This window comes from Perca fluviatilis, chromosome 13, assembly GCF_010015445.1.
Source record: "Perca fluviatilis chromosome 13, GENO_Pfluv_1.0, whole genome shotgun sequence".
NCBI classification, from domain to species: Eukaryota; Metazoa; Chordata; class Actinopteri; order Perciformes; family Percidae; genus Perca; species Perca fluviatilis.
The window spans coordinates 16,917,176-16,941,052 of record NC_053124.1 but is presented as its reverse complement, the minus strand read 5'-3'; the positions used below and the strand labels follow the sequence as shown (position 1 = coordinate 16,941,052).

The following is a 23,877-nucleotide window of genomic DNA, read 5'->3' as shown; positions in this document are numbered from 1 at the left end:
TTCATACATCAGTTTCGGCAGTCATAAATCTAAAGGACCTATTTTGTCTTTCTTGACCCATAAAATCATCCATTTACTATAGAGAAAAATCTAATTTTGACTTGCCTAAGGAACAATGAATAAGTCTGTGTATTGGTGTTTTGGCAAAGAATGGTCTGATAAAGGAAAACATCCAGTATGCTGCAGTCCTGTGGGTGAAAGTGCCTTGTTGATGATAGGTCAGAGGAGAATGGGCAGAGTGATTCAAGCTGATAGAAGATCAACTTTGACTCAAATAACCACTCATTACAACCGAGGTATGCAGCAAAGCATTTGGGAAGCCACAACACGCACAACCTTGAGGCGGATGGGCTACACCAGCAGAAGACCCCACCGGGTACCACTCATCTCCGCTAAAAATAGGGAAATGAGGCTACAATTTGCACAAGCTCACCAAAATTGGACAGTTGAAGACTGGAAAAATGTTTCCTGGTCTGATGAGTCTCGATTTCTGTTGAGACATTCAGTTGGTAGAGTCAGAATTTGGCGTAAACAGAATGAGAACATGGATCCGTCATGCCTTGTAACCACTGGGCAGGCTGCTGGTGGTGTAATGGTGTGGGGGATCCCTTTCGCCTTCAGAACTGCCTTAATTCTTTGTGTCATTGATTCAACAAGGTGCTGGAAGCATTCTTTAGAAATGTTGGCCCATATTGATAGGATAGGGTCAAACACGGTATTAGTATGGTGTTCCTAATAATCCTTTTGGTGAGTGTAGTTTGTTGAGCAGATTGAGAGCACAAAACACCTGCCAAAGGTCTCTCCCAAAGCAGATGTTTAGGACCCAGAATCATGCTCATTTATATTCCAGCAATTGTGTCAGAGACTGAATCCCATCTGAGATGAAGTGAATACAGCTGTTGCAATCAATTATCAGATGGGACAAAAAAACTAGTAATTTATCTGCATTCTGGTGAACCGCTGGTAGCTCACACCTGAATGTCTCAAAGTGTCTGTCATTGAGTGTATGTGTGGTTTTACAGGTCGCCCAGTTGCTTCTGCATTATAGCCTTTTTCATTTTCCATCTGGTTTAACAGTTATAACTACACTTACTGTGTATAGGCCTATATGTTTATGGGGTTCCATTGTGCATATACGGTGCATATTGCTTAATCATCAACTGGGTTAAGTGGGCAACTGCGGACTCCAGGCCCAGAAAGCCCCCGGTTCACTGTGTAGCAGCTGGTTTGTAGGAATTTTATTTGTTTGAAAAAAAAAATCTTAACAATGTTTGGGAATACAGTAATACACAATTAAAGCACATTATAAGCTGACATGATAAGGCCTTACATGTTCTCGTTTAAACAATACCGATTCTGCGCAGTGCGCCTCTCCGTTTCCCATGACGTAATTTGACGTTCCTTGTCAGAATCCAGGAAGTGGGTAGCTCGCTGTTGTTTGTATTTCGTTGGTCGTTAATCGTCTCTGTTTTTCTGATTTAATATATCGCTTTTACGGGCCGAAATGGCGACGTTTATTTCAGTCCCGTTAAAAAAGTCCTCTGAGGTGGATCTGGTGAAACCGCTATCGAAATTTGTAACAGCCACATACCCAGCGGGCGAGGAGCAGGGGGAGTATATCCGTGCCGTAGAGGAGTTGAACAAGCTCCGCAGGAACGCGCTGGGAAGGCCGCTGGACAAACATGAGAGCTGCCTGGAGATTCTGCTCAGGTAGAAAGTCAGCCTTTTATAACACGCCTGGACTAGATACGATATATTACTAACACTCAGGGCAATCTTCTTACCTGTCGCAATGAGTTAGCCCAGTCATTGCCGCACCCAGATGGGATAGCTTTTAGTTGCTAACCTAGGAGCTAAAGTTAGACAAGCTAATAAGCTAGGAGGCATTTCTCACCGTAATAACTGACTCATACAATATTCATGCCAGGTTTCCTTGAGAGGCCAACACAGACTTGGTTTGTTTACTTACTTACTTACTGAACTGTCAGATTCTTATAAAATTAAATTAGCTTTGACTTATTCATTGAAGTGAAGTAAACTCTACATGGTTTACCTTAGCATTAGAATTAGCTTCAACGTTCAACTTAAACTTTATTGTCCCCAAGGTGAAAAGCATACCTAACATAATAAAATATATAAAAACACATGCTAAAACCCACCACACAAGCTCAAATAAAACTGTAAATCAGTGACGGTATAACATAAAATTTGGAGTACATCCAGCCATTATTCAACCTAATCATCAGTTAACCATCTTCACCAGCCTGTTCCTGTGTTTGGTGTAACGACATCAACAGAGGTCACAGCTTCAAACGATAACTTACACAGAAGATCACCAGCCTACAGCGATATGGAGAAAATCAAATATCACGATATTTTTGACCAAATACCTCGATATTGATACCGCAACAATATTGTTGTGTTGACTATTGGTGCTTTCACAACATATTTACACAATGAGATTTTTTATAAATAATCATCAGTAATGTGGATATAATGACTAAGTGGGTAAAAGCAAATAATAGAACAGCTAGAACAGTCTGGTAAGTTCTGAAAATGACATCACTTTACTGTTATGCAGCTTTTAAAACCAGGAAAAGACAACACTTATGACATATTACGATATCCAAAATCTAAGACGATATCTAGTCTCATATCACGATATCGATATAATATCGCTATATTGCCCAGCTCTACATAGGACATATATACAGGGTGGAGCAAAAGAGTGTCACAGTGCCAACCACTTTGCATAGAGGAACTGTGACCGAAATGGGATTTATGGTAATAAACAAAGTTATTCTGTGTCCAATGCTCCACTAACCCCTCTTGGCTGTTGTTGACTGCTGACTTTCTCTTATGCAGTTATGCAGACTTATTATATATTAGTGACTTGATCGCTAGTAATGCAGAAGGTCCCAGAGGTCTTGACTGAGTTAACCTGCTCTTTATTCTTTATATTATGTAAGAAAACTGTACAGTTGTTGTGTGACTTCACAATAACCAACATACTGAATTTCTAGGTGACGTATAGATGCAGACTTTGCCCTCTGTCATTTCAGTCTTTCTTCTCTATGACTCATGAGTTATTTATTGCACAGGGTTTGCCCATATTACGTGATTAGCCAGATATGCACTTGCAGGGTGCAGGTCTTCGATTTTCTCCAATGTGAGCTATATGGTAGCACGGTGCAAAGTGAAACTGTCTAGCGAGTGCCAAGATTAACCTCTTTAGATATTAAAAATTATACCAGCTCAAGGTGCTGAGTGAAGGCCAACAGGCAGAGCGCAGCAAAACTGGAGTGATGCAGAACATTCACTTACCTTAACACAATGGGTTCTTTCACTCATGTGACTTTGTAATGCTTTCCTGAGACACACTACGTCATGACTGTTGATCAGTTTCAGTCAGTTTATTTTAGGATTGCACCGATGTAATACACCAGATTGTTTTTTGCCCAAGTTTGAAGTGGCATTTCAATCTCTGAAATCATGTTACCCTACATAAAAATGATCCCAATACCGATTCTAAATTTGGGGAAAGGAGCAAACTGGTGTCAGATCTATTGACATGTAACCTTAGTTGTGGTATCAGATCTATTGACATGTAACCTTAGTTGTGGTATCAGATCTATTGACATGTAACCTTAGTTGTGGTATCAGATCTATTGACATGTAACCTTAGTTGTGGTATCAGATCTATTGACATGTAACCTTAGTTGTGGTATCAGATCTATTGACATGTAACCTTAGTTGTGGTATCAACATTTTTATTGAGAGACAAACTGTTCGATGGGTGCATCCCTGGTTTATACCAATTTTTTATAAGATAGTATTTGAAAGCAATATTGACAGGAAATCCCCCCCCAAAAAATGTGATCTGTACTGCCTGAAAGGAAATATTTCTCACAGGATCTAAAAGATTTGCCTACTGTTTTAATCTCGAAATGTAACTAACTACCTCAAATGTAGAGTGTGATTTTGAAATGCTTTGTGTGTAAGATGTTGGGCTGCGAGTTAGTAGATGCATGGTCTTGGCTAATTAGCGACAAGGTGGAAGCTAGCATGTCTGTCCGTTGCTGACTGCTAGCATTGCCACTCCTTGGCTCTCAGCACATGTCGAATGGCAGCCAGGTAGCCAGGGCAACCGGCCCTATCCTTTTCAAAGCCGTGCTGACACACAGCTATTGTGTCACCATGGTAACCATTGTTTTGTCCAGGCCGTTTCTTTTACTCTTTAGTTAGCCAGTAGGCCCACCTCATCTCAGCTTTCCTCTGTGCATTTGTGTGTCCTTGTGTATCTGAATGGGGAACATAAGGATAAAAAACTGTGTTTGTAATTCTATATATTAAGCCAGTCTTTGTTTATGTATACGTTTGCAATCCCATCATTCATGGCACTGGAAAAGCAGGGTGGATGAACTAGTAATAGGGGATTCCCTAACCGCCCCCTCTGTATGTTGTCGTCATTTCTAATAACTATTCACGTCGCAGGCACAGGTACTGATAAGACAAAGAGCTGAGGAGCCATGACTGACTGACTGACTGACTGACTGACTGACTGACTGACTGACTGACTGACTGTGCGCGTTTGCCTGTCTGTTATTTTTTCCTGACTCATTGTCATGTGTCTCTGAAATGGAAGAGCTTCCTCGGATCTTGAGTTATCTCATAATAATTACTACCCTTTAACCTAGTTTTTCAATTGTGATTTACTGTACGGCCTTATTTCTTATTTCCTTTTTTTTTTCAACTTAACTTTAACTAAACTTAAGTTTAATAATAATTAGAATAAAGATATTTCTGTCTTTACAATGAAAGCGATGACAATATGATCTGTAGAAAACAATTTAGAGCATGTATATTTGGGTTTAGACATAAGGAAACATGGTTTTAATCCTACCATTTCTTTCTCTCTCCAGATACTATGACCAACTGTGTGCTGTTGAGCCCAAGTTTCCCTTCTCTGAAAACCAGGTAACTGATTGGACAGCTCACATGTGGGTTAGACTTACAGTAGTAAGTACAGAAGAACTTGAACACAAAGCGTCTCTCTGTTTCCACAGCTCTGCTTAACCTTCACATGGAAGGATGCCTTTGATAAAGGATCTCTGTTTGGAGGCTCAGTCAAGCTCGGTAAGTGCGACCTCAAATACATTGTGTCTGTGGAAGAATATCTGTGTATGTAACTGTGCGTGTACACATATGCAGTTAGCTTTATATTAAAAAGAGTTAAAGCCAATGTAGGACTTTGCCCTCAGGCTACAAATCTTTCATGCTATCTCTTACTATCAATGTCTTATAATCTATTGTTTTGTATGTCTATCTGGCGCTCGCACACACACACACACACACACACACACACACACACACACACACACACACACACACACACACACACACACACACACAGAGAAACAAAGCTTTCTTACATTAAAGGTCCCCGTTTTATTTTGCGTCCAGAAACCGGGCTGACAAGGTGCCTTAGGTTTTGAAGAAAAATGAGCCACTGAAGTATGGGTGTAAGGGTTTGAAAGAGACGTAACACAGGTATATGTGCGTTGTAACATAAGTGTCTGTCTGTCAGGGTCAGAGGTGCTAACAGGTAATAACAGCAATAAATAAATAAATAAAACAAAAAAAGTGACAGAGAAAAACATCTTTCAGTTCTCAAGACTGCTCTTTGTTGAGTTCAGTCTTCACATTTTTTCTGTTTACGCTTGAATCTTTTGTCCTCTGTGGTGAATTGTGGGATTTTTTCCAGTGTACTCCGGGCGAGAAAAATGTAAAATGAAGCAGTAGAAAATGTTGGTTGAAGAAAATGCCAATCCCACACAAAAACAAAGCAGTCAATATCCGACACAGTATCCAAAGGATGAAAGATAGATGTCACTTTTCTCCTCTGTCATCGCTTTCTAGCTGTGGGAAAGAAACTAAAACCAGTCTTATTGTCACATATTTGGTGGAAACTTGCCCGTATACTATGAAAGCTTATTATTCTGTAGTTGAATTTGTCCATGGAAACAACCAGAATGCCTTTTTAAGATTCAGATGAAGGGGAAAAAAAAAGTCACTCTTGACAACAACAAAAAAAAGTCTTACCCCGGTGCATTTGTTTTTGTGTGTTGCAGCTTTGGCCAGTTTGGGCTACGAGAAGACATGTGTGTTGTTCAACGCAGCAGCACTGGCAAGTCAGATCGCCTCAGAGCAGAACCTGGATAACGATGAGGGACTGAAGGCTGCTGCCAAGTACTATCAGGTGGGCATACCTACACACAGTAACATGTGCTGCAATTAGGAGAGTTGTTTTGTCAACATATTTTGTGTTTTAAGCATATTGAAAATACATTTTCAACTATGATTGCTATGGTAACTGATGCTACACACCATCTCACACTTGGGACAGGGATGTGACAAACAAAAGAAACTAGTTTCACTCTATTTACACTGCCGTTCAAAAGTTTGAAATCGCCGGTTATATCGACGTTTTTCTTCTTTCCTTTAATAATGGCTTTTTAACATAGACCCAAACAGTATGATTAAGAGACCAAATGTATTGTTTACATGTGTCTTGAAATAGTAGCTCCACTAGCAAAAGTAGACCTATTTGTAGAACAAATTTTCAACATGATATTGTTTCACCTTTTTAATTTTGAAATGTTTTACTACTCAAAATAAACTGCACACTTTTGACACAGGCATGATCGTGCGAGGTCTTGCAGGTTCCTCTTGTATTTGCGACCAACAATCATTGGCAGTCTCTGCAGTAGTGTCTCATCTGTTTTCTCTCTTCATCTGTCTCACTACCCAGCTGGCCAGCGGAGCGTTTGGCCACATCAAGGACACAGTGCTGTCAGCGCTAAACAGGGAGCCCACCATGGACATCTCCCCTGAGACTGTTGGTACCCTGAGCCTCATCATGCTGGCCCAGGCCCAGGAGGTCTTCTTCCTCAAAGCCACCTCAGGTACCAAAGGACAGACACCTCAAGGATCCAAACACACACACATAGTCTTCACTAAAGGTGTAGACACATATAGCCGACGGCCGACCGTTGACAGAAAACCCCGTCGATATGATCAGACGCGTCCCCGAGGTCCAAAAAACTGCCACAGAACAGACCAAAAAGACGAGAGGAGAGGAGACGTAATGCATCTCTATAACAGCAGGCGGCGCTAATCTGTAATGTTGCCCAAGAAATGAAAACCGGCAGCTGATTGGACGAACGCATCACATGGGTTTGTTTTCTCCCGGAAATTCAGAGCCAGACTGTCATGGCGGCCGTTCAGAATACGATCTCATATTGTACTAAAATAGTTCACTGAAACATGTTTCTGAAAACATTTTAAGTGAGAAATAGGCCATGCAGTTGCTGAATCTGTCTTCATTTCAGCTCAACTAAGGTCAGTTTAAAAGATTTTCATCAGATTTAGAGAGACTCTAGTCACCTCATCCTGCTCGTCATTTCCGGGTGAGTCCCGACTTCCCTGCCGCCGACCGAACATGTCAGGTCGGCCAAAATGAACGCCGACAGCCCCCCAGACGGACGACGGCACGGGACACACCGAACAGATTTGAGTCACTGACCTCGCCAGACTGTCCAACGGGCGATAATCGGCCTGGTGTGTCAGCGCCCTTACAGACTTTCAAGCCTTTTCAGTGTCATTATGATTTATCTGTTTTTGTCATGTCAATACTCAGAAGAAGAGAAACACAATCCATTTTTTAGTCCCTAAGTTTAAAAGTGCATCGTTGACATGGACCACTGCTTAGTCTTTTGCACTGTAATGTGTCTGACAAGTTTATGGACACTGGTATGACAAATCTGCCAGTCAGCCAGATATAAAGGAAGCGGAGATATTGCACTTTGAATGAATAGCATCTTTAATCATGCACATGTGTTATAAGATTAATTTATAGCGATGGCAGTAGGCCATTTTGATCCAGGTTGCACACAGCCTCTGTCCCAGTTCTGTCTACAGAATTGCTTATTAGAGTTTTTAAGCACAACCGTTTTGAAGGTTACATCATAAAATAAGCTGTCATTTTTTTTGCTGAGGGGGGATGGTTTTGTTTTTATACATTGTAAGATGTAAAAGCAATTTCATCAGGGCGATGTAGAAACACTGTTGTGAAATACAGTTAACAGACAGCAGCTGCAGGCTCTCTGAAAACCACTTACCGTAATCACTTTAAAACATGGATGTTCTGATCAGCTTGTGATGTGTTTTTCAAGAACATAACTTCTTATCCTACGTGTATTTTATCTGATATGAACTCTTAAAAGTGGCTTGTTCACTCAATAGATAAGATGAAAGATGCTGTAATCGCCAAGCTGGCCAATCAGGCAGCAGATTTCTACGGCGACGCCTTCAAGCAGTGCCAGTACAAAGACAACCTTCCCAAGGTATGTAAAGGACATATAGCTACACACTGATCTAAACGCTGCTCAGTTAGCCATGTGTGCAGTGTGGTGACGATGCATACAGTTTGGTTTCTGTATGGTTTGGCGTGTGTATTGTCTGTCTATCTGTGTGTGTGTGTGTGTGTGTGTGTGTGTGTGTGTGTGTGTGTGTGTGTGTGTGTGTGTGTGTGTGTGTGTGTGTGTGTGTGTGTGTGTGTGTGTGTGTGTGTGTGTGTGTGTGTGTGTGTGTGTGTGTGTGTGTGTGTGTGTGTGTGTGACAGATTTGAAGAGTGGTACTCAGGTTGTGTGACTGTCCAAATTGCAACTTCTCTCTGTTCTCATTGGTCCATTTCCATCCTGTTTTCACTCTGATTGGTTGGTGATTTACTAAGCTGCCTTTTGTCCAGTTTTTTTTTTTTTCTTTTTTCATTCTGATTGGTTTCTTACCATCTAATCATGGGTATCTGAAGTACTTACGGTCTGTCTAACACTGACTGAAACACACACACGTTGAACACACACTACCTCAAGTTCACATTTTTGAGGTTAATTAAATCAAAGTTAAGTGAAAAGCACACAAAAAGTAACTTGTACCAGCTGTGAGTAAGTTCAGAATGAGCGTTCTTATAAGTGACACTTATTTAAAGTGTAATAATGATTTCAAAATACAATTCAGAAAGATAACACAGTATACCTTCCATTACAAACGCTATGCCAGTAACTTCAGACTAAATGAATAAATAATGTTGGAAAGGTTGCATAATATTCTACATTTCTTTCACACAGTTAACTACATAATACTTATGCTGAAATACTATGGAGCTAAATCGGGGCCAAATGTTTTGCTAATTTGAAAAAAATATATATAGTTGAAAAACTAAAGCTTGAACTTGAAAATTTAAGTTTTGGTCAAAACTTGGAAAAAATAAAACCATGTATTCAAACTAAAAATAAGTGTACCAATTTTTCTTTCAGTTTGAATAAAATTTAGATTCAATTCTGGAATTATTTTGAATAAATTATAAATTTTCATTTTTCACTTTTATATTTCTTTTCAGTTCCACATTTCATGTTTTCAGATTCAAAACTTATTTTTTTTACGGCTTCAAATCTTTTTTTTCGGTTTAAAATCTTTTTTTTTCGGTTTCAAATCTTTTTTTCACTTTCAGATCATTTTTTTTCGGTTTCAGACTTTTGGCCCTGATTTTGCGTATGGGGCGTGGCTTCAACTCAGAGGGGCGTGGCATTATGAGTGACAGCCTAACAAAGAAGGCATGTTGCCTTCAGGAAATTGTGTTACTGTGAGAACTATGACTGAATGCTTTCTATCCACTATATACATGTGCTTTTTACTTAACAAACTGATACCAGTGACAAAGTTCCATTTAAAAAATTGTTTTGGACAACACATGGTACCAATTACACTATAAGAGCAATAAACTGTGCCAGATTGTGCAGTTCAGCAGGAACAATGACTTCTCCCACTTCCATGTATGACTTATAGCACCACAGTATTCACTAGCACCAGCCCACAGGTAAGACATGTGAAAGATATTAGCATTTTTGAGTAGATACCCTGCGACACCATTACGCGCAGTGGCATTTTTTGTGATTAACACATAAAGGGAATATAGGTGGACAGCTGGACAAAGCCGGCAATCAAGCATCGCTAGCACTAAAGTTAAAATTAACTAACGTTAGCTTCACACTAGCTGGGTTTTTACACTAATTTCAGTGTCCAGCTCAAGTTTTTTATTTTAACGTGTAGTGGTCTTTGTGAACCTCTGTTTGTCAGAATGACCATAACTCGACAGAAGGTCTCTTTTACAGAGTAGACAAATATGACTTTACATTAATGCTCTGGCCTGATAAAGTACGTTTTACAAACACAACGTTACATGTAACAGCATGACAGTTATGCCTTACAAAATATGCCAAGTGGGCAAACTTTGAAGGCTTCTACCACAGCGTAACTGTATCAGAATACACTAACTTGTCTTTTTGTATTTGTAGGTCTACTGTCTGTTTTCTGGACCGTGTGTGTCCGTAATAAAAGCTTTGATTGATTGATTAACAAAGCAGACCAGGACATGTTGTTTAAACTAACCATGAAAAGGTAACACTATTAACTTAGCAATGTTAGTTATCTTATAATGTTTCACATTTATAAGGCTCTGTACGGCTGCAGGCAGCCACTGTCGAGTTATGGTCATTCTGACAAACAGAGGTTAACAAAGACCACTACACGTTAAAGTCAAAAAACCTGAGCTGGACACTGAAATTAGTGTAAAAACACCAGCTAGTGTGAAGCTAACGTTAGTTAATGCTAACTTTAGTGCTAGTGATCCTTCATTTCCAGCTGTCCACCTATTTTCCCTTTATGTGTTAATGACAAAAAAATGCCACTGCGGGGATAATGTCCCAAAGTATCTATTCAAAAAGGCTAATATCTTTCACATGTCCTACCTGTACGTAAGCAGGTTGCCTTGGCAGAGCAGACGCTACGCTGACTGCCGAGTGAATACTGTGGTGCTACATTCAAAGTCGTACAAGGAAGTGGGAGAAGTCATTGTTCCTGCTGAACTGCACAATCTGGCACAGTTTATTGCTCTTATAGTGTAATTGGTACCATGTGTTGTCCAAAACAATTTTTTAAATGGAACTTTGTCACTGGTATCAGTTTGTTAAGTAAAAAGCACATGTATATAGTGGATAGAAAGCATTCAGTCATAGTTCTCACAGTAACACAATTTCCTGAAGGCAACATGCCTTCTTTGTTAGGCTGTCATTCATAATGCCACGCCCCTCTGAGTTGAAGCCACGCCCCATACGCAAAATCAGGGCCAAAAGTCTGAAACCGAAAAAAAAAGATCTGAAAGTGAAAAAAAGATTTGAAACCGAAAAAAAAAGATTTGAAACTGAAAAAAAAAGATTTGAAGCCGTAAAAAAAATAAGTTTTGAATCTGAAAACATGAAATGTGGAACTGAAAAGAAATATAAAAGTGAAAAATGAAAATTTATAATTTATAATTTATTCAAAATAATTCCAGAATTGAATCTAAATTTTATTCAAACTGAAAGAAAAATTGGTACACTTATTTTTAGTTTGAATACATGGTTTTATTTTTTCCAAGTTTTGAATAAAACTTAAATTTTCAAGTTCAAGCTTTAGTTTTTCAACTATATATATTTTTTTCAAATTAACAAAACATTTGGCCCCGATTTAGCTCCATAAAATACACATTTCTCCATGTGTGCGTATTAGGTCTGAAATGATTGTGAATTAATCGATTAGTTAGTTAAGAGAAGATTATATGACTTAATGGTTTGAGTAATTTCTCAAGAAACAAACCTGAAAATAGGTCCTGCTTCTGACGTGAGGATTTGATTGCTTTTCTTTGCACAATATCGGTGTGAATTTAATCTCTTTTTTTTAGGTTTGGTCAGAAGAAAAAAACAACAATTGTATACAAAAATATTATTTTGAACTCTGGGAAACTGTTATGTTACAGCTTGTGATGCTACCGTGAGAATAGTTGTATTGCTTTTAATTTGACAGTGCTATAGATGTTGAAACTAGCTGATAGTTACTAGGAACTAATTACAAAATTAGTAATAGATTTATGCATAGCTCGTGCAACACAGTTCTCGTCATATTTACTCTGTTATGAAGCACGTAAGTCTCTTCAGTGACAGCAGCTCTACACACATCAGTTTGTAGTTTTTTAATTGTTTAGAATAAAGATGTCGCTCAGTTTGGACAGAGGAAACAAAGCCAGGTAAATTGACTCATATCGGAAAAAGAGTGCTCGAAATCAAACACACAGACATTGCAGCGTCAGTCATACATACATACACACACACACACACACACACACACACACACGTATAGCTATGGGACGTTTGATGAAGGTGTAGCAGCTTTTGCTGAAAGATTAACCACTTATGGCCTGTTCTGTTTTCTCTCTTGTTGTCTTCCTTTCTTCCTGCATCCCTCGTGGTGGTGTTGGTGTTGGCATTGCGTGTGTGTGTGTGTATGTGTGTGTGTGTGTGTGTGTGTGCTGCCTGCCTGCGTTTGTGTTATGTTTGCACACCTGTGACTGCTTGTGCCTGTTTGTAATTGGCTTTCGTGATGTTGTTTGGTATTTGACCTCGCTGGTGTGCGTCTGCCATTTTGTGGTTTGCCTTGCCATCGTGCGTGCGTGTGTGTATATATTTGTTTGCGTGCCTGCGTGTTGCTCTGTGGTTGCCTCTCCCTGGTCAGTATTTTTATTTTCAGGAAGTGCTGCCGGTGCTGGCGGCCAAGCACTGCATCATGCAAGCCAACGCTGAGCTGCACCAGAGCATCCTGGCCAAGCAGAAGAAGCGTTTTGGAGAGGAGATCGCTCGCCTGCAGGTACAGAGCTTTAACATAGATTCCGATCTCTAATGTCTTATGTAACTGTCAAAAACTGGACATACATGCCTTAATGTTTCAAATCAAAACTAGTAAAAACCATATTCCTGAAGCAAATTCGTTCCGCCATCTTCTCTCCTCTGGGCTGTTCATCTGTCCAGCACGCAGCAGAGTTGGTGAAGACGGTGGCGTCTCGTTACGACGAATATGTGAGCGTTAAGGACCTGAGTGAGAAGGTCAACCGAGCCCTCACCGCAGCCAAAAAAGACAATGACTTTATCTACCATGACCGCGTGCCTGAGGTCAAGGATTTGGAACACATTGGCAAGGCAACGCTGGTCAAAGCCACCGCCATCACACCTCCACTCAGCCAGAAATTCACAGGTAAGAGACACAGACACACAACACAGTTCCTTTATTGACAAGACAGTTTTAAACTTTAAAGGAATAGTTTGACATTTTGGGAAATCCGCTCATGTATTTACTTGTCAAGAGGTAGATGTCTCTGCTGGTTGCCCGGCAACCCCATGGTGAGATTTTAGTTATTGCTTCTGCTTTTTTTTATTTTTATTTTTTTATTCAATCCGTTGTTTTTATGTTGTTCCTATCGCTTCAGACTTGTTTGAGAAGATGGTCCCCACGGCGGTGCAGCAGTCCATGAGCATTTACAGCCAGAGGAAGGCTGAGACTGTGAACAGACTGGTGGGAACGATGAGGGAGGCCACCAATCTCTGCAATGGGTACACTGTCCTGTGTTTATATGACCGTATGTTGCTGTGCACGTCAGTGACTGTGCAGAAAGTGTCTTGAGCACTTGTGTCTCCATACGTGGATTTATTAAAAATTCATAACATAATGGTGTAACAGGTACTATTAAAAATGCAATAGAAGAACTTGTGTTTTAGTATAGTGCCCTTAATAGCAGTCAAGTACTTGTATCACTCTATTTAATGGCACTAATAAGTGCTTTTAACAGTTTGTGTATTTTTCCCAAAGAGCAAGGTGCACAAGTTGATGTTTGATGTCTGACAGATGCTTTGGAACTGTCCATCAGGGTCTTGGCTTCCCTAAACCTGCCGGCTGCTCTGGAGGACCTCTCAGGAGACTCTATCCCACAATCCATTGCTGAGAAGGCCCGAGCCGTCGTGCAGCTGGGAGGACTGCAGAGCATCGAGCAGCTGATCAAAGACCTGCCTGAGCTTCTGACCCGCAACAGAGAGATCCTGGACGAGGTCAGAAACCCACTGAATTATACATAGGCTACTGCACTTTGTAGATCCACTTTGTGTAACCACAAATTTATTTAAAAAGTAAAGCAGACATTTTTAGTTTTTTTTTAACTGCAGCCTTTGTAAAAGCTTGTTTGTCATATGGGTTTGCTTTCTTGACAAAGAAGCAAATTAATGGAATACTGTTTAGCAGCTTTTCTACCACCTACTACTAGAATGCTAAAAACTCAAAATTGTCCCTAATGGCAGAAATCCCAAATCAGGATCATCATTAAATTCTAATCCACTGATCTGTGGGCCAAGGACTGTCTGTCCACCAGCTTCAGCCAACCCTCTTCTCTTTTTTTAGACCTCTTCAGACGGGAGTAAAAACATAAAACACAAACTGCTTCCAAGTCTGTTGGCAGAGTTGAAAAGTCTACACTAAAATGTCCTAATTTCCAGCCCCTTCGATAGCTCAGTTGGTAGAGCGGAGGACTGTAGAGTGTAAAATGTCCTAATTTCCCCCAAAAATGTAGTCGGTTGTGTTTTATTAAGACAATTGTCAAAAACAAAAATAAATAAAACTGAAAATTACATTTCTGCTTGCCAAAAAGCTGACTTTGTAGCGACTTGAAAGTAGTGCTGAAACAATTAATCAGCTTTTGATTGAAAGAAAATTGGACACATTAAATAGAATAATTGTTGAAGTTATGTATCAGGCCAAAATGTCTTTGAACTCTTTGAATGAATATGCTTTTTTGTTGTTGCTTTTTTGACATTTTATAGACAAAACAATTCATTGATAAATCAATCAAATTAATTGATAATTGTTAGTTTCTGCCCTACATTAAATTATGGTCTGTATAGTTGCAATGAGATGACTGAGTAATAATTATACTTTAGAAAAAGTGAAAAATACAATCTCTGTACAAACAATAGCATTTGTCCTTGAAATATATATATATATATATATATATATATATATATAATTATATATATATATATATAATTATACTTTAAAAAATAGTCCTTAAAAGTCAGATAATACTTACACGTGGTTAAAAAACAACAAATTCATACTTAAGGTGTAATCATCTGAGGATCTGCTGTGTGTGTTGTTAAGGCACTCAGTATGTGTGTGTCTGTGTGTTGTGTTGTATTCAGTCTCTGAAGATGCTGGACAATGAAGAGACGACCGACAACGAGCTGAGAACTAAGTTCAACCAGCGCTGGAACAGAACCCCCTCTGGAGACCTCTACAAGCCCCTTCGTGCAGGTACACAAACACACTAAAAAACATGTCCTTCCTGTTTGAAGTTTGTGTTTGTCTCCATGTCATCCACTTTTGACAAAGCTCTTATCCTTGTCTCTTCCTCTTTCCTTTCTCCTTCCCCCTTGTCACCTCTAACCTTACCTCCTTCCCTCCCTCCCTCCCTTCCTTCTCTCTCTCTCAGAGGGAGCTAACCTCAGCAACATCTTGGACAAGGCCGTACAGGCAGACCAGGTGGTGAGGGACCGCTACAACACCCACTGTGAGATGATCACCCTGCTGTGTAAACCAGAGAACGAGCTCAATGCTGCCATCCCCTCCGCCAACCCGACTAAGACACTGCAGGCCCGGGCACTGTCTAGCTAGTTTTGTATTATTTATATTTATTTTTTTGTGGCTTGGGCAACATTTTGGTTTTTAGCTGTGTGTGTGTGTGTGTGCGTGTGCGTGTGTGTGTGTGTGTGCGTGTGCGTGTGTGTGTGTGTGACCTCCTCACAAGGTATTTTGTATGTCATGTAAACATAGATTCCTGCTTTAGAAACATCCTGTGGACAATGTGTGCTTCAGGGCAGTGTCCCTCCTCTCTACAGCAGCTCCATTTTTCATTTTGTTTGCTGACTTTGCATTGTGTGTCACTGGGGAACTTAAATAACTAAGCAAGCAGAACTGTAAAAGCGCAAGGAAGAAGTGCGTGTTGCTTCACGGCTACACTGAATTCACGCTAAAGTGGGGGAAAAAAAACAACAGTATATTGCAGTCATCCTAAGGGTGAGCGGTCAGGGGGTTAGGTTAAGTGATGTAGAAGTTAAGATGTATGTGCATGTCCAATCCACAACTTTACTGCTCTCTTTGTTCACTGTGTTCATCTTCTCTATCGTCACCTAGGTAGTGAACGTGCTGCGCTCCCAGCTCGTCCAGCTGGACGAAATGAAGAAGGAGAGGGAGACCCTAGAGGGAGAGATCAAGGCTGTGACCTTTGACATGTCAACCACCTTCCTGACTGCGCTCGCCCAGGACGGGGCCATCAATGAGGAGCAGCTGTCGCTCTCCCAGCTTGACCAGTTGTACGGCGCCTACAACCAGAGGGTACAGGCCACCATCCGCACGCAGGAGGAGCTGCTGGGACAAGTTCAGGTATACAAACACACACAGTTTTGGAAGATTGATGTTATTTCAGAAACAAAATATTGATTGAGCAGCAAGGTGGCCATTAAAGAAGTTAAAGAGAGAAATTTAAATAAAAGAAGTTAAAGAGACCCTTTCTTAATCAGGTCATGTGTCAGAAGAGTGAGCTAATAATGACGTTTCACCTTCTTGGGAAGTAGAGCAAACAAAAAGTGAATTTCCTTAATGGAATCAATGAAGCATTACCTAATATTAAAAAAATCAAATAAAAAAATCACATGCAAGCAGTTACACAGGCACAGATAAAATCTAAAGAGTGAGTTAAACCCAGTTTGCCCTCTCAATGGCAAAGTGCCACTGTGTGAAGAAATAATTTATAGTTTACTGTGCTTAAACATACTTGTGTTCAAGAGGTGTCAGCGATTAATCTCCTCAATCTGTGATCTATCTTTTCAACCTGTGATCTCCTTCCAGACCTCCCACCAGGAGTTTAGCAGTCTGAAGCAGTCTAACACGGAGGCCAACCAGAGGGAGGAGGTCCTGAAGAAGCTGGCTTCGGCCCATGACAGCTACGTTGAGATCAGCAACAACCTGCGCGAAGGCACCAAGGTACTCACTCAGCACAACACACCGGCACACACGTGCCTCAGCAAGGATGCACTGTACTGCAGTAATGCATATCTTGTTGGAAACTTTCTACTTCTTTTTTTTTGTGAGGTAGTTGGCAAGCCAAGTGATTTATTTTTGTCCCCTTTTGTTTCTCCCGCCTCAGTTCTACAACGACTTGACAGAAATCCTGCTTAAGTTCCAGAACAAATGCAGCGACATCGTTTTCGCTCGCAAGACAGAGCGGGATGAGCTACTTAAGTATGTACTTTCCTGGTTTTTGATTGGTTTGTCTGACAGTCTTATGGGCTGGCCAGGGAGTAAAGTTAGGCCAATCAGCAGTTTTACATTTGTTTCTAGTTTGTAGATTGATTTGATTTTAACACTGTAGTAGCCAATTCCAGCATTAGTTTTAAGGTGTGTTGCAGTATAAGAATGAGAGCTGATAAATGCATGCAGTAATGATGCATGCATATGAAGGGAACGTTGCTGCACAGTCACTCTTTGTGATGCTTGAATTCTTGTTCCAGGGACCTGCAGCAGAGCATCGCCCGAGAGCCCAGTGCTCCATCCTTCAACATCCCTGCCTATCAGAGCAACCCAGCTGCCCCCGCTGGTGGCCCAACCCCTGCCCCCAGGACCGTCTTTGTAAGCAGTCACTCAAACAAACTATCACAAAGCCAAATGTTCAATACCACTGCAGCAGATTTGAGGCTGATGGTTAGGTATTGATCTGTCTGTCTTCTTTCTCTCTACCTGATAGACCCAGCAGCCTCAACAAGCCCAGCAGCAGCCCCAGGCGAAACCCATGCCCCCAGCCAGGCCTCCTCCACCGAGCTTCACCCCTCAGGCAGCCTCCACCATTCCCACCAATGCACCGGCCACTGGCCCTCCCAGCAGCAACCCACCACCTTTGGCCCCACCATCCCAGGCTCAGGGACCACCTTACCCCAGCTATCAAGGCTACCCAGGGTGAGTTTCCCATCACAACATGCCGATTTTTGAGTACAAATTGACCCACATATGTCAGGATAGAGTTAACATGATTTTATCCTCCTTCTCGCTCCTTTTAGAATTTTTATAGTAAAAGCATTTTATCCAATGTAAATCAGCTGACCCCTTAAATTGTTCTGAAAAGATATGTCTCTTTACTGGATCTGCTCCGACACATGTTGCTAGAAATTACTTGTAATTAAGTAAAGGAATGGTTTTCTTGCACAGTGTTGGATAATACCACTCTACTGTACAGTAAATGGGTAGCTGGAGCCAGCAGCCTCTTTGCTTAGCTTAGCATAAAGACTGGAAACGGTAGCAAACAGCTAGCATCTCATATCATCATAACTTTTTAGTTTAATCTGAACAAAAACCGAGGTGTAAAATCAACATGTTGTGATTTTATGGCAAGTTACTGTACGTGTTGTAACTTCAAAGTGACTTCCTTAGTCTTGTCATCTCTGTGACGTTGCAAGGCAACCAACCTTGACCCCAGGGTAGTGTTTCCCTTCTGCTTTAAGTCTCAACATTTCTCACATTTCAGATTTAAAAATAAACAAGATATAACATGTTAATTAGTGAGCTTTAGAGGTGCTGGTAGGTGGATTCTTTTTCCGCTGTTCTCAGTCTTTAAGTTAGTAAGAGGGGTATTGATCTTCTTATCTTACTCTTGTAAAGGAAAAGCAAATAAGCATATTTCCCAAAATATTGAACGTTTTAAATTTTAAAGTTTGTTTTCTCTGTTGTGGTGTCCACCCAGGTACTTCCAGATGCCTATGGGCTACAATCCTTATGCTTATGGCCAGTACAACATGCCCAACATGCCCTACATGCAATACCAGCAGACTCCAGGACAGGGAGGCTACCCAGCACCCCCTCCTGCTGGACAGCCCTACCCTGGCTACCCCCAGCAACCCCCTCAGCAGCAGCCCTACTACCCTCAGCAATAACTCCTCTCTCCATCCCCCTCATTCCCCTTCTCACCAGTTAACACCAAATAAAAAATAGCCCCAGCAATAACACTGCATCTCCATTAGCTCCCACTCCTCTCATCTTTTGTTTTCTCTCACTAACCGCAGCTATAGAAACCCAAGTGAAGGGCAACCTCGAAGCTGCTTTGCACTTCTCTCTGAAATACTTTATTACTTTGTCACCCTTTATTCCTTTCTCCTTTACATCTCACCCTCCCTTTTTCTGTCCTAGCTCATGTGTGATGGGTTCTGACGTCACCTTTCTTAAACTATCTCAACTTTCACCAATGCACTAACCCCCTCTTTTTTTTTTTTTTTTTAACGTACTCATTTTCTAATGGTTTTGTTGATTGTTTAATTTAAACCCAAACTGGTTTCCATTGATAACTGACTTTGTCTCGGCTGGACTGCTGTACAACACTCATGGAGACGCACAGAATCCTAGGATTCCTTCGTTTCCTGGTTTGGGTGTATGTGTTGGGTGGGTGGATGGTTGGTCATTACTAGTCATGCCACTGTTTGGAGGGCACAGCCACATCCTAACTCCCCCACCCACTCAATCAACCCCCAGTGCTTCTATATCAACTATATTCTTATTTTTGTAATGAATACTGATGCCTCGCTGATGTAAAAACCTATAAAAACGAATGGCCTGTAGGTTTTCTAATGTAGATGATGACTGTTGAGAGTTCTGCTCTTTTTCTTTCGCTCTTTTCTCTCTCACACCCAGGGAATGTTCGTATATTTCTGTGTTACAATCAGAGGCTATACAAGTGGGAGAAATGTCTCTATTATATAAATATATGTATAAATAAGACTTTGTGGTTAACCGAGACACTCTGTGTGCTGCACTTTCATGCTCTTTGTGTTTATTTTTATTTCTCAGCTCTAATGTGATTAAAAACATCAACTGCCAGCCAGAATTTCTTGTCTTTACATATTGGATGTCTCGTGTTTTTATCAAACTTGAGATTTGTAAAGCAGCCAGAAGAGGGCAGTCCTGCAGCTCACAGAGGGAGATGCGGCTGAGCAACAGTTTGCCTGCCATTGTCTCTCCTTTCAGCCAATCAGAGGGTGAGTTATGCCATCAACAAATCGGGCGCCTTTTGACCTCCAGAGCTTTAGGGGCAGATCCCATTTAGATGACATGCAAATTACGTTCCATTGAGGTCGTGGTCTCATCCAATCATATTTCCCTGCAGGTTATTTCTCCACAGACAGATTTCATCCCTAGATATTTATTCAGTGTCAGGAGACGCTAATGATTGTGTGTGTGTGTGTGTGTGTGTGTGTGTGTGTGTGTGTGTGTGTGTGTGTGTGTGTGCGCGCGCGCGCACAGATGGCAGCGCAGTGTGATGTCTGGAAGGATGCATGGAGATGTTGGCAGAGAGTTTCTGGTCCCCTGCCTGCAACCATCACTCTACTTCTCCATTTTCCCCTCTCTTCTATTCATCTAATCTGTCTTCTTGAGTTCCTATCTGCTCGATTCTTTCGGGGAAAAAAACCACCATATTTCACTTCATTTACCCCCAGCACTCTCCCATCCTTTGTTTTTCTTGATCAGTTCTTTTTGCTTCTAAGCTTTTTGTGTATACCACCTGTCTTTTTATATCCTCAGCTGCTATCTCCTTCATTTATTTTCCCTCTCCCCTGGTTCGTCTGTTTTTGTTTACCATTCGTCTCTCCTTGCTGTCCAAGCCTGCAAATCGTTGGCAGTGAGTTGTCTTCACTGGTCAGTATCTTTTGGCTCATAAACGTCTCATAACATCACGTCACTCTACCGTGTGTATGTGTGTGTTGTGAAAGTGAAACTCACAAGGAAGGATACACACTTTTAATCAGATCTAACAGCTCACATCTACTGGAAGTGACACAACACATATACACAGCCATGTTCCTCTCTATCCCTCTATACAGCATGCCGTTGCTGCCAAAGCCAATTGTAGCTGTGGATGTGTTTATCAAAGGTGTCTGTGCGTCTCAGGCGCTTAATTTTAACAAGACGTTCTCCACCAGAGGAGTGTCATATTTTAATTGGTCTGAAACAGAATAAAGGCAGCGAACAGCGCACTGTGGTGACAGGTATTAATTACCTTCTGCTTAATGGCTCCCAAACTCAGCACTGTGCCATATTGGTGCTCACACTATTTTTACTCCCCCACTCTTTTCTCTCCTCCTCACCATGTGTTTGTCCGCAATACGGCTGAATCAAGGGTTTTCTTTGGCGATGTTGATAATTAGACAAATACTTGATTAACAAAGCATCTTCTCTTATACAGTGATTCCCAACTCAGGGCACTAATGCATTTGCCAGGGGGTACATGTAGCTCAATTAATTTAAATATAAATTATGATTAAAACACATAAAGGCTATATGTAATATATCTATATATAGCCTATATATAATCCACATTGAGTGCGCTGTAACACCTAGCTAAACACTAGGTTGCAATTGAGATTAAGTTAACTAGACTAAGCTAGGAAGTCTAAGCCGTTAGCTAAAGGTACGGATAAATTGTTCAAATAGCTAACCAAATATAATTTTGAATCCATTTAAATAAGGTTAGCTATTTAAAGTAATGAATAAGCGGTTGGAATAGTCAGCTTAAAGGTGCCCTGCCATACAAAACCGTTTTACTTGCATTTTTTAAAATATGTTAGGTCCATATGTGTTTGTGTTATGTTGTGAAAATGAACTGCTACCTCCTTTCTCAGCTCTAGCCACTGAAGAAAAATAAGCAGAGAAATCAGGCCAATTACAAAAGCTGGTCAGTCTGACATCATATTATCTGAGCTCATTACTATTCATGAGCTCGCCCAGTTGGGCTGGGTAAAGGATTCTGACAGCCAGGCTCTCATTGGCTAGCTGTTAGCCAATCAGATTCAAACCGCTTAGCTTGTTGAATATTAATGAGAACATGCCGAAATCGAGCTGAGTCTTCCTGTAGGCTTTCTATACCAAACTAGAATAGCTTGAAACAAGGTAACCAAGGCATTTTTTCCACAAAAAAATGTTACAGAGTCCATTTAGAAATTACCACAAAGTAATGAAATGTGTGTGGCAGGGGACCTTTTAAAGTAATGAATAAACTATTCAGATAATTATTTAAAGGTACAATATGTAATATTTACTGTATTAAATACCAAAATGACCACAATATGTCATCAGACATTAAGGAAACATGCTAAGCTGAAATACTACCTTTTCTGACAACAATGCTAAAGCCAGTATTTTCTCCTTTTGAAATTTCGGTTCTGTGACAGAATGTCTGTTTGTGTTTTGGCTTGTGTGTTGTTATCAACTGCCAGTAACAAACCCCGGGTAAATATTGGAGATGTATTTGAAAGATGGAGACAGCTTAGAGCCCAAAAGGACGCCGATTTGGCTTATTTCCTTCTGAACAGGTGGTTAAGCATTAGCTTCAGGCTAATTTACACGGCTACTAGGGACGGGTGTACTCACGTTGAATTATATAGAGTACTCTAGTTGGTTACTCGCAAAACAATTTAGACCCAACCAGTGAAGTGATCCCGACTGGTCCTGGCTCACGCCACTATGCTAACACGCCATAACTGCTAACGTTAATGGAGGATCAGGCAAGCGGACCGTAGCTGTTTACAACGTGTAGCCTGTTCAGCGGCCGTAGCCAACAAATGGTGAGTAATTTTAAGCCAAGAAAGCATTGTTTTAAATCGGGTAGAGAGGACCGTGAGTTTGCGCTGTTTTTAGCGGTTGTTGCTGTAATTTTAAGCCAAGAAAGTGTGTCTGTCAGTCGGGTAGAGAGGACGGCGAGTAGCGGGTTTTGCCGTAATTTTAAGGGGTAGAGAGGACGGCAAGGCAGTAATTTTAAGCAAGGATAGGGTGGTTGTCAGTCGGGTACAGAGCTCCGAGTATGGGCTTTTCTGATTGTCAACATAGCCAGCATCTAACGTTAGCTGCGCTGTGGAGTAATGTCTGGCTACGTGAGACTAGCTTCTAGCAACATTGTTGGATGCTGCGTTCTCAACCTGGCAACCTCCGTGAAGTAACTATTTTCAATGCTAATTGTCAGTATTACATATTGGACCTTTTAAAAGTAACGGTTGTTGAAATAAATAGCTAACAATACCAAAAAAATTGTTGAAATAGTAAGTTACAATTACGGATAAGCAGTTGAAATAGTTAACATGTTATCTAAAAGTAATGGATTAGTCAGTTGGAATATATAGCTGAAAAATAATGGATAAGCAGTTTGAATAGTTAGCTAAAAATATGATAATGAATAAACCGTTTAGATATAGAAGTAATGAATAAACGGTAGAAATAGTTGGCTAAAAGTAAATAATAAATGGGCTTAGTGAAAAAGTTAAAGGTAGGCCTAGTGGACAAATAGTTGAACTATATTAAAGTAATGGATCAATTACTTTTAGCTGACAATGGTTGAGACAGATAGCTAAAAGTAATGGATAAATCATGATTAATAGATAGTTCGTTGAAACCACGTTTCTGCCACTCCCATGTAGCTACAATGACCAATGCAGTCCAAAATGACCAAAACATTGGCAGTTCAATTGTAGGCCTACAAAATAATATTGAAACATAATCACTTTTATTAATTGATAGTGTTGAATATCATCCAGTTTAAAATAAACTGTAATGAACAAATAAAAAATATGATGGCAGCAAAGTGTGCAGATGCTTTGGCTTTCATTTTGCTTTCGGTCTTCCTTCCATAAAGTGCACTGTGAAGTAGAAATGTGTGGGGGTTTTTTTAAGGTAAGAATGGCATAGCGCTAAATTTATGGTGTTAATTTGTTCATTCTGTTGGCTTACAAGTTGCCAGTATCTGTGCATGTGCGTTGGCTGATAATTTTGCCTCAACGAAACAGCTCTCTGGCCCTGGTGTATGTGAAGGGTTTTTTT

General features: G+C 40.6%; 1 protein-coding gene across 2 annotated transcripts; it reads left to right on the top strand.

Moving 5' to 3' along the window:
* The first annotated feature begins 1,393 nt into the window (after window positions 1-1,393).
* LOC120571386 (programmed cell death 6 interacting protein) lies at window positions 1,394-19,890 on the top strand. Of its 2 annotated transcripts, none has more exons than XM_039820309.1 (18): window positions 1,394-1,710; window positions 4,923-4,977; window positions 5,067-5,136; window positions 6,132-6,259; window positions 6,812-6,965; window positions 8,305-8,405; window positions 12,682-12,798; window positions 12,960-13,182; window positions 13,415-13,538; window positions 13,853-14,030; window positions 15,174-15,285; window positions 15,464-15,631; window positions 16,163-16,413; window positions 16,879-17,013; window positions 17,177-17,271; window positions 17,541-17,658; window positions 17,774-17,982; window positions 18,764-19,890. In XM_039820309.1, exons 1-18 carry the CDS (start codon window positions 1,505-1,507, stop codon window positions 18,951-18,953), a joined length of 2,634 nt encoding a protein of 877 aa, XP_039676243.1. In that variant the 5' UTR covers window positions 1,394-1,504; the 3' UTR covers window positions 18,954-19,890. The 2 variants fall into 2 exon arrangements, with proteins under 2 accessions (XP_039676243.1, XP_039676242.1); XM_039820308.1 differs by having other exon boundaries at window positions 12,667-12,798.
* Window positions 19,891-23,877: the final 3,987 nt, after the last annotated feature.

Excerpts from the sequence above, each read along its gene's own strand:
- LOC120571386 (XM_039820308.1), top strand. The coding sequence starts at position 1,505 with ATGGCGACGTTTATTTCAGTCCCGTTAAAAAAGTCCTCTGAGGTGGAT. Across the intron at positions 8,406-12,666 it reads ACAAAGACAACCTTCCCAAG|TATTTTTATTTTCAGGAAGT; the intron begins GTATGTAAAGGA and ends CTCCCTGGTCAG. Across the intron at positions 12,799-12,959 it reads AGGAGATCGCTCGCCTGCAG|CACGCAGCAGAGTTGGTGAA; the intron begins GTACAGAGCTTT and ends TCATCTGTCCAG.